This window comes from Gadus chalcogrammus, chromosome 7, assembly GCF_026213295.1.
Source record: "Gadus chalcogrammus isolate NIFS_2021 chromosome 7, NIFS_Gcha_1.0, whole genome shotgun sequence".
Taxonomy (NCBI): Eukaryota; Metazoa; Chordata; class Actinopteri; order Gadiformes; family Gadidae; genus Gadus; species Gadus chalcogrammus.
In genome coordinates this window covers 27,659,868-27,670,809 of record NC_079418.1, presented here as the reverse complement: position 1 = coordinate 27,670,809, position 10,942 = coordinate 27,659,868, and the positions used below count along the sequence as shown (strand labels likewise).

The window sequence follows — 10,942 nt, the reverse complement described above, 5'->3', positions numbered from 1 at the left end:
AGAACGTGCCTTGACCGACAATTGTGGATATCAAACAATACAAAATGGTAGGACCGATAACTACCACTAAGATGTGTTTGGTCACAGTTTAGTAATCTGTCTGTAAAGTTTAGTATTCTGTATGTACAGTTTAGTAATCTATATGTACAGTTTAGTATTCTCTGTGTACAGTTTAGTCATCTGAGTGCACAGTTGAGTAATCTACAGTTTAGTATTCTGTGTGTACAGTATAGTATTCTGTCTGTTCAGTTTAGTATTGTGTGTACGGTTTAGCAATATGTCTATTCAGTTTAGTATTCCGTGTGTACAGTGGGTACTGCGGGTACAGATCAACAGACACATAGATTCATTTTAACTTGTGACCCCAGCTCCGGCATTTCAAAAAGAGTTAGCACACTTTTAGCCAACTTTCTTAACAGGAGTCCTGGAGGCGATGTCCGCCGCATGCTGAACTCACGTTGGCGATGACGGAGAGGTGCGACAGGGCCTCCAGGATGTTGAACCAGGCGCCGATGTTCTGCGCACGCTGGGCCACCGGCCGGCGGTACTCACACACAAACTTGTGGGCGTCCAGGCGGACCTCGGCCCAGTTGTTGAGCAGAGCGAAGAGGGGCGCCAGGGGGAAGGCCGCCACGAAGATGGTGATGAAGCCAAACTGCAGCACTGGGGAGAAAAAACAACAACAACACAACAGATATAGACACCAAATCAGTTGGAATAGAATACAAATATTTTGATAAAAGGATAAAAATTATATACAGATTTATTTATTAAAAAAACGTATCATTTAAACACGGTAATCATAATAAAAATTTAAAGCATTTGATAAATACAATTTTTTTTTTTTTTTTTTTTTTTTTTACGAATACAAAGTACAACTTAATACTTGTGATTCCTGTTGCTATTCTGTCTTGGTTTTCCTATTTTTTTCAAACTAGGCTGCAAACCACTGTTGCTTTTTGTGGCTTCTCCAATTGCGACTATAGGCTTTGATTTTCCTCATACTGACTTCGTTTCGGATAAAACCGTCTGCTAAATGACTCAATGTTAATGCAATGTAAACGTATTAAAAATGTAACGTGAATTTAAAAGGTACTAAGAGAGTAACCAGACACTCCAATACAGCTTAATACCACTGCTGTTTCCTGATTGGTTTAAATGAGTGTCAGGTGACTTTACATCCTGCAGAGCCCAGTGGAGAGAGCAGACAGTGGCTTTGAGTAAGCATGATTTGGTAAATGAACATTGCATCTTGTCCTCTATTGCAGAATAATCTCTCCCCAGTCTAGATAGTCCCAATCAACTACTGAGCTTTAGTACTGTAAACAACATGTTGACGTTTTCCTACCTTTATTGTATGAGTTCTTAAACCTTGACTCCACTACCCTCGTAAGCCCACTGTATGAATGTATAGATCTTAAACCTGTAAAACACTTTTAGCTTCTACTTTTGGTGTTGGTACACACCCATCTCCAGGTACTCATCGAACAGGCCTTCCTCTTCCACCAAACGGTAGTCTTCCTCCCAGCGATGAAGATCACAGCCCCCCCTCACTTTATCCAGGGAGCGTTTCTGCTGCCAGGACTTCACCTTACTATCGAGAGAGAGAGAGAGAGAGAGAGAGAGAGAGAGAGAGAGAGAGAGAGAGAGAGGGAGAGAGGGAGAGGGGGAGAGAGGGACAGAAAGAGAGAGAGACAGAGATAGAGAAAGAAAAAGAGCAAGAGAGAGTGGATAAGAGTGAGAGAGAGAGAGAGAGAGAGAGAGAGAGAGAGAGAGAGGACAGAACACTGTAATTGAGTTCTGAAAGTCTCCCCTACTTACTTGGAGGGGCTGAACCATACATATTGCGACTTTACAATAAAATGAATAATACATAATTCATAGCAATACATACGGGATGACAAACTCCTGAACGTTCCCAATGAGTTGCTTTCCCACCATGATGATGAAGAGTTGTTCAGCTAACTCTATAAGGCAGCCCCCGGGGCCACACTGAAACACACACACACACACACACACACACACACACACACACACACACACACACACACACACACACACACACACACACACACACACACACACACACACACACACACACACACACACACACCCCAACAACCCAAACCCAAACACACACACAGAAAAACAAACACACACACACACACACACACACACACACACACACACACACACACACACACACACACACACACACACACACACACACACACACACAAACACACTCTTAGGAATATAAACCATGATAGATAGAGCTTAATATATTCCGGCGGCACATCTTGTATCAGTGTATACATGAATGAACAGAGGGCACTTACGTCTTCATTTCTCATTCCCAACAAGGTTCCGTAGTTGCTAGGGTAACCTACATATCTGACAAAGAAACATGTGGGTTTAAATTCGGCCCCAGCCACCACTCTCTTTGGTTGGAAAACGAATCGGATGCAGCCGGAGAAGAAAGCCTTGTTTCCTCACTCACCTCCCTTTGAAGAAGGCGACGTAGAACGGAGAAGAGTAGAAGTTGACAAACTGGAAGACAAACACCTTGAAGGTGAAAGCGTCCTCATACTCGGTTTGTGTCCGGTGCATCTCTGCCACACACGCACGCAAAGGCACACACACACACACACACACACACACACAGACACACACACACACACACACACACACACACACACACACACACACACACACACACACACACACACACATGCATAGAGAGGTCTTAGACTGACATACAGCTGAGGTTGATTGGGGAATTCTACAATGCTTAGGGCAGGGGTGCCCAACCTTTTTTGACCCAAGATCTACTTTTCAAGTAGCCAACCTCCCGAGATCTACCAGCAAACCTACCTTCAAGCCGGGGGGGGGGGGTAGAGAACAATTGTTGACGGGGGGGGGGGGGGGTTGTATCGTGAACCTACGGACTTCAGTGGGGGTTTCATTCCGTCTGCGCACGGCACCTTCTCAACGATAATCAATAATCTTCCTCCCACTCAGGGTGAAAATGGTAGGTCTTAGCTTGTTTCCCCTCAGCCATGCCAACGTTTAGGAGTGTGTAACTACTGTTGACGGCTTTCAACTGCTGTTAACAGCACATGCGCTACCGCGCAAATTTAATTTCATTAAAAAAAAAAAAAAAAATTTTTTTTTTTTTTCTTCACCCCTTCGCGATCGACTTGGGATCTGTCGGCGATCTACTGGTAGACCGCGATCGACTGGTTGGGCACCCCTGGCTTAGGGAGATCATTTTAGGCCCATTGGAATGTTTGTTTGCATTTTAACGTTGGATCTGGGTCAGAGTCGGCTTCCTTTGAAGAAGACAAGACGAGACTTCATGAATTATCCCATGAGGGAATTTCAGGTTTAAACAGTGCAAGTCAAGGCAGAATAACAAAATCGACAAGATACAAGATGTAAACAGTACATCTACTGGTTACATCATATGGCTATTGTCGAGTAAAATACAATCAATAAACTATAAGTTGACACATTTCAACGAGAGTGAGCTGTTTTTCTGCAGCACGGATAAAACCCAACACCACGAAACCCATACTGAAATCCTGGGGATATATCAACATGTCTATGGGGGAGAAGGAGGAGAAAAGAGAGACGGAGGGGAAGGGGAGTAGTGTGAAGGTAGCGTCGAGGTCAGAGTAGAGCTCTGCCCTCATCACGACTGCCGCTCACCCCATTTGGTGAGCTGCTCTGCGAGCGCGGTGTACACCTGACCCATGAGCAGGATGAGCCCCAGGTTCACCAGACTGCCCGAGATGGTGGCGATGTTCCCGGCCTGCAGAGAACACAACGTGCCCCCCAGCAGGGGACGATGAGCTCAGCTTTTTGACGCCTGAAAACGTCTAAAAACGTTGAAATCACCTGGACGCATCACAGAGGGATGATTCCACCACACACATCTACCAAATAATCTGTCTGGGGAAATAGTCAGAGTAGATAAAAATACATGTCAACCTCAATAAACTGAGTTTGAGGGGACTGAAGGATTTAGGATTGTAGAGTTTAGTCTGAAACCCCCGCCCCAAGTGTAGTTTGTACTGCGAGTGTAATTTGTACCTCCTCAAAGTCTGCAACGCTGTAGCGTTGCTGTAACGTGTGGATGGTCATTTATCAACCCGCCTGGCTCCGTAGCTGGAGGGAAAACCGACTCGACCCGTTCATTCGGTTTGAAGGAGTAGAATGATTATTACGGGAGACTAGGGGAGATTGCAATGGGTTTGCAATTGATACAGGGATCTAGGTTAATTGCTCCCACTCGGCAGAAGCGTTAATAAATCTCCTCTTAAGTGTTTCTGAGGATGGACAGGGTTTTGGAGAAAGATTTAGACTAGAGCCTGCTTGAAAAAGCCAATCTGGATATTATACCTTTCATAAATGTAATTTCCGTTTGAATAATAGTTTGTACGTTCTCAAATATTGAAGCCTATGGTAGAAGCAGAACATTTCTTCACACCGGCCTTAACAGACACAGACAGTGAATCAAGACGTCCAGATGGATCAGTCGTACCTGAGTGCGCAGTACGGGGTTCCCCGTGTGGAACATCATCACGCTGATGATGCCGCGGTACATGATGACGGTCACCAGGAATATCACCACCACACACAGCTGTGGCGCAACAACACACAAGCCCACGCACGTCAGAGCACGGCCAGTTTGGGGTAATGCAATAAAAACATACTTATACATATGCTGATCTAATCAGTGCTCGGTGATCGCTTTTCATGCACTTAGCACACGTTGAAGAGGAGGACTGTCTCATACTACAACAGCACTCTTTTGTGTGAGCCAGCATGACATTTCCCCCTCGAGCGAGATGGATTCCCAGAACCAATCAGGGAAGAGATAAAATCTAAATCGGCTCACACAGAGGCAGGCGCAGTGAACAAGAAACCGATGTTCCCCATTGATACACTGGTATAAGACGTTCTAACAGCCCATTCCACTGACTCTCAGCTGGCGGATGACTAACATTTCTAAAGAAATACGCTCAAACAATACCTCTTAAATCCTACCTCCAGCCACTTTAAAGGTGACATATTATACCACCAGGTGTGAGTGTGTCAAGCCGTGTCCACCTAGACGTATGACGGATAGATGAGCAACGTTTGCTACAGTCCACTGGGCAGGCTGGTAGACCGATCTATCCAGCACACATCGAGGTGGATTTTCAAAAAACGTCTTGTTATGGCTAATCACACTCACACCTGGCGGTATAATATGTCACCTTTAAGAGGTGATAACAACAGTCTGGTGTCCATGCGGTTTGATCAACGTGTCCGGGCGGACTCACCATGATGATGATGACCATGGACGCGGTGAACATGCGGGTCAGACGGTCTTTCTTGGGGAAGTACGGTTCCTTCACCCCCGTCACCGGGTTGTACTCCCGGGCGGGCGCCATGGCGACGAACTCTGGGCGAGGGCGTTCCTACGAGGCCAGCCATGAGAGATCAAAGTTAGATTGGATATGTTTATTCGAAATGTATGATGCTCATTGGTTTTAAGACTTATTATGTATTATGGAAAAAAAATAGTATCTAACTAAACTAAATGAAAACGAAATAATGTACATATTAATAAAACAAAATAAAGAGCATGTTTGAGGAGTCTTTATACTGTATGGATGTGAGGAGAAGAGAAGGAGATGTGAAACCTCTTCTTCGTGGAAGTCCATGCAGTCCCAGTGGTGGGCCAGGGTGGCCATCTTGCGTTTCCAGAACTCCAAGAAGGTGACAGCCCAGAAGGACATGAACACACTGAAGAACACTGTGCCTGGATGGTCAAACAGGTAGCCCAACTGCAGCAGACAGGAAACAGGAAACAGGAAACCAACAGGTTACCCAACTGTAGCCACAAGAAACCAGCATGTAGCCCGACTGCAGTAGACAGGAAACAGGAAACCAACAGAACCAAACTGCAGGCATGAGAACATATTTTTTTCCTAAAATAAACCAAGGTCGTTCAGAAAAATCGAAAGTTTAACTGAAGTGAGAAAGATGAAACAGGATAGCTGCAAAAAAGTTGTAACTGACTTTACAAAGAATGGCTACTACAACCAAATATATATTCAATTCATTCCAAGAAAAACGGTTCATTTAAATCCACCAATCAATAAATAGGAGGATCCTTGAAGACCTTGGCCATGGGGCAGATGTCGGACATGTTCCAGGCCTTGCAGGTGTTGCAGAGAGGACACATGAGGTAGCTGGCTCCACTGGTGCAGATCTCCTGCCTGTGGGACACACACACACACACACACACACGCGCGCACACACACACACAGACACACACACACACACACACACACACGCACACACACACTTTCATGTCACAAACCTCTCAATGCTGATTCGCTGCCCTTTTTACTGCATGAGTGGTCATGAATTAATGGGTCAAATATTTTGATTAAAATCAATCTGTTGCTCCAAAGAACAAATATTCATTTTAGCACATATGTATTTGTTTCCATTCACTTTTTTTCAGGTGCTGAAACCATGCAAAAACACACTACTTTATGAATTAAGTAACGAGGCTAGAGTATGCAGTTTAGTTTAGAAGCAATTTCTGTTGAGTTTTTGCAGTTGGGTAATTTTTTAATCTAGGTTACTCTTGTTTCTCCAAATTGCCTTACATAGCTTTTACTATGGACATATTATATATATTTAAATAATTAAATATAATTTTAGTCACACCCATTATTCATATTCTCCATATGCTAAGAGCAACAAGAGGTGATCCAAAAGCACTCTGCTTCTCTGAAGTCTATATATATGAGACTAAATGAACACCAGAACATAACATAATGTGTATAGGGAGGGAGTCCCCTATTTGTCGTGTCCCAAACAGTTAAATATACAACGAAAAGCACATCAAAATGCGTTGCAAATATCAGAACGAAAATCCTAATAAGATAAGATAAGATAAGATGAGATGAGCCATACTCACGCTGGCTCATTGCTGGCCAGGGACAGAACTCCTGACAGAAAGACAAGCAGTCCCACCAGGGCAGCTGGCAGGAGCCAGGCTGTGTAGAACCCTGCAGAACCAGACACACTTCAGAGCTCCACAAATGACGCCCACACTGGAAGAGAACCAGCTGCTCTGTACTGGGGATAGTACTGGTACTGAGGATGGTACTGGTACTAGGGATGGTACTGGGGGATGGCCCTGTGGCATGCTGGTGGCGGTTTATGATTAATATGCCAATCAAGACGGGCTTGAGTTCCATTCAGGGTGGAAAGTGCATCTTCCTATTGAAAGCATTCTGCAGTTAACGAGAGAGAGAGAGAGAGACGGAGAGAGAGAGAGAGAGAGAGAGAGAGAGAGAGAGAGAGACAGAGAGACAGAGAGAGAGAGAAAGAGAGAGAGACAGAGACAGATAGATAGATAGATAGAAAGAGAGAGACACAGAGAGAAAGAGACAGTGAGACAGTGAGACAGAGAGACAGAGAGACAGCAGCAGATAGAGAGAGAGAGAGAGAGAGAGAGAGAGAGAGAGAGAGAGAGAGAGAGAGAGAGAGAGAGAGAGAGAGAGAGAGAGAGAGAGAGAGAGAGAGGGAGAAGAAGAAAGAGAGCGAGAGACAGACAAGAGACAGAGAAAGAGAGACAGAGAAAGATAGAGATCCTACCCAGCCAAGCAAAGTAGATGGCGATCTTTTCTCCAAAGTACTCCCGGATGTGGTCCAGAGGCTGATATTTGTACCATTTGGACCATCGAGCCCAATACTGGAACAGAACCTGCCTTTTGTTCAGCTCATCGGGACTAACCTCCGATGTAGGGAGCTGGTATTTGCCCTAAATCAAACATAGAACAGATTGATTTGTCTTGCTATGTACTTTAGCCTGCATGAAATAATGTACATAGTTTGAAGTTAAGTAAACATGTTGGTTTTTGTTTCCCCACATCATTCCCTGAAGTTGAAAGCATCAACTATTGAAACTATTCTCTGGAGTATTCCGATTATAACAGTCAAATGTTCTCTCCTCAAGATAGAAAAGCATTAACACAAATAGAGCGTAGAAGAAGTAAGAAATACAAACACAAAAATAAAGCAGGGCAATACTGTAACATTTTGAAATATAGATTAAACATATGCAAAAACGATGTAACTATAAAATTGGCTCAGATGCCTGGACATGGTGCAATAAATTGAAATATGAAATATTGTGGCATGAAAATTGAGAGAATGGCAAGAAGTGGAGGAGAGCAGAACTATGTCTTTAGCCGGACTCTTCCATCATCTCACCTCATGCAGGGGGAAGGCAGCAGAGTACGCCCCTTCGGTCAGTAGCCTGGCCACGCCCACCTCCGCCCTCCTCCTCTTGCCATAGGCTGTCTTCGCCAGGATCTCATACACCTGGAACGGTAAAAGAGAAACCGTCCCGCTCAGGTATAAAAAGATTTAGTTCTGTGAGTCACCGAACGATATGACCATTTCCATCACTGGTCTGAGATTTGCTTTTACCATTGATCGGATTTGGACTAATGACGTTGATGTTCCTAATTATTATTTTTAACACCCATGTGAAGCATAAAAGCCGAGGATGAATGTTCCCCATTAAGACCATTATGAAGAAGATGGATGAATATTGAATATTTTTAGGATGAGGTCAAGGGCTCTCCACTCACAATGCGGTGCCTCTGTGTGCTTGAGAAATATGTTTCATGGTTGTTACAGCCGAGGAACCTGAGAGAAGGTTAAGCAAAAAAAAGAAAAAAGCAAGAGCAGTAATATGCTTGCAGTTTCAAGGTAAATCAGCAAATCAGATATTGTATCCTACTCAGAAAGCCCCACACCTGTCCATTTTCGACTTGCGGAAGTTACACGTGTAGTAGTCTAGCGGGCGTCTTGGCACGTACTCTGCAAACACATTAGGTATGCACAGCCTCTTCATTATCCGAGCGGACGTGTTAAAGTCTGGGCTCGGTTGCACCTGTTTGCCAAACACAAGAAAATAAGTTAAGCTAATTTTAATGAACACTCTGACCAGCAAACGCTGAGATTTTTAATTCTGGGATTTTTCAGAATTTTTCAGAATTCCCAGAATTTTTCCCAGAATCCCTTCCCAAAGCGGACCTGCAGTGGCGCTCTGATGCACATCTCCTCCGCGTGGTGGACCAGCACCTCCCAGGGCGCGCTCAGCTTCAGGAAATTAATTGTTTTCTTCTCGTTGGCTGTTTCCTCCTGGTGGTGTGAATTACAGTAAGGAACACCGCTGGAAAGTGTTAATATATAGCCCAGCCTCCAACAGGAGGGTGATACGTTCAAAATGCATTCAATGGCTGCTCGAGAATACTTTCTCGTAGGTGACACTTTATGATGACAAAAGCCATCGCTGAACCAGAATTTGGTGTACGGTCATTTATGGTAAGAATCTTCATGACGCCAAAACCACGAAGTGTCACTACAATAAATGACGTTTCCACCAAATATTGGTTCAATGGAGCAGGATCATGGTGCGTGTCTTATAGGAATCGTCAGAGGAACAATGGGTGATATTTTTCCAGTAAACCTTCACAATTGGGCCCTTTACCTTCTCCAGGAGCAAGCCTGCAGTCTGCAGATTCTGGACGAATCTCTCCCTCCACTGGGCCAACAGTTCCTTGCGTTGCTGCGAGCTGGTGGTCTTCTGACTGGGCGCCGGCTCCTCGCCGTCGGCCTTGCGCTTGGAACGCCGCTTCTTCCGATGACGGACCTCCCACACTAGCACAAAGTCTGTGGCAGGAAGGGAGCAGAGAGAGTCGGGAGACGGGGTGGTCAGAGATTAACGGCTGACCTAGGGGCTCCGGTTGGTGATCCAAACAGCCCACACGTCTTAAGTACCTATTTTGGTGCGTCCATCCTTGAAGTAATTTCCCGGGCTTAGTGGTGGCTGCTGGGGAATCTTCCTATCGCTAGGAACACGGATGGGTTCTTCCTCCTCCTCCTCCTCCTCCTCATCAGCATCATCCTCTGAGACCTCATTATTGGCCGAGGCTGAAAACTAGGGATGCGGATACACTTCAGTCGTATCATTAGCTCGTTATAACCAGGGACAGATCCGTTCAGAACACAGCAGTGAGGGAATATTGTTTTGTCGCACTTGTCGGTTTGACACGTTTATTGCAAACAAACAGGAATCAGACATCAGAATATATAGATCTGTCTCGCAGCTGTAATGAAACACTGTTGAGGAGGGACCAGATCGGTGAGAACCAGATCACCTCAGGCTGAGTGACTTGCGAGCACTTATCTGCAGTTTCTTCCACACCATTACACAAACACACACGCACAAGCGTTCAGGGTTAGAAACGAGCGCATTTCACGTTGTTTTTTTTTGCAAGAGTGTGCGTGGGAGCGCTTACGTATCGACGGGGGATGTAGGCTGCGTTCTGTAGGCTGCCGTAGCTGCCGTCTGCCGCCTGCTCCCCGTCCACGCAGCGCACATCCAGGAGACACTCTCCGTCGTCAAGCCGCAGCCCAGAGCTCTTCTTCAGCATCACTCAGGGAGGAGAGTCTACCGCGCAAATGGTTTGGTTACAAGTCACCATCGGCACTGCAGGGACAAAATGAGGCACTGTGGCCAGCCCACATTGTGTGTATCTGGTTAAATATTTAAAAGATGAAAGCAAATGCATTTTGAAGATGAAAGGCAGAACATGGGTGGTGGATGCCTGTTCAGTACTGTACCGTTTCTGATGCTGGAATGGAGCTGGGAGGGGAAAAAGGCAGTCAGTCAGTCAGTCAGTGTGGGTATGTTACAATCTGCGCTCCTCTTTTGTCTCTCTCGCTCTACATCTCCCCCTCTCTCCTCTCCCCCACAGGGCACTGGCAGAGACAGAATACCGTAATCCACATAAAACGGGGACAGGAGGTTTCAGCAGAAGGAGGGAATTAAGTGCCTACTAGATATCCACCCAGA

At 45.3% G+C, this 10,942-nt stretch overlaps 1 protein-coding gene across 1 annotated transcript in view; it reads right to left on the bottom strand.

Moving 5' to 3' along the window:
• The window catches only part of ano11 (anoctamin 11), a 15,045-nt gene extending 4,525 nt beyond the window's left edge, over positions 1–10,520 (bottom strand). Inside the window, exons 1-19 of the mRNA XM_056594871.1 lie at positions 10,386–10,520; positions 9,865–10,024; positions 9,575–9,756; positions 9,118–9,225; positions 8,838–8,974; positions 8,670–8,727; positions 8,287–8,397; positions 7,669–7,834; positions 6,986–7,076; positions 6,176–6,272; positions 5,694–5,837; positions 5,331–5,468; positions 4,547–4,645; positions 3,712–3,814; positions 2,501–2,612; positions 2,340–2,394; positions 1,895–1,992; positions 1,467–1,594; positions 458–663 (exon numbers count right to left, since the gene is read on the bottom strand). Coding sequence (XP_056450846.1) covers positions 458–663; positions 1,467–1,594; positions 1,895–1,992; positions 2,340–2,394; positions 2,501–2,612; positions 3,712–3,814; positions 4,547–4,645; positions 5,331–5,468; positions 5,694–5,837; positions 6,176–6,272; positions 6,986–7,076; positions 7,669–7,834; positions 8,287–8,397; positions 8,670–8,727; positions 8,838–8,974; positions 9,118–9,225; positions 9,575–9,756; positions 9,865–10,024; positions 10,386–10,520 — 2,328 coding nt within the window. The remainder of the gene's footprint in view (positions 1–457; positions 664–1,466; positions 1,595–1,894; positions 1,993–2,339; positions 2,395–2,500; positions 2,613–3,711; positions 3,815–4,546; positions 4,646–5,330; positions 5,469–5,693; positions 5,838–6,175; positions 6,273–6,985; positions 7,077–7,668; positions 7,835–8,286; positions 8,398–8,669; positions 8,728–8,837; positions 8,975–9,117; positions 9,226–9,574; positions 9,757–9,864; positions 10,025–10,385) is intronic.
• Positions 10,521–10,942: the final 422 nt, after the last annotated feature.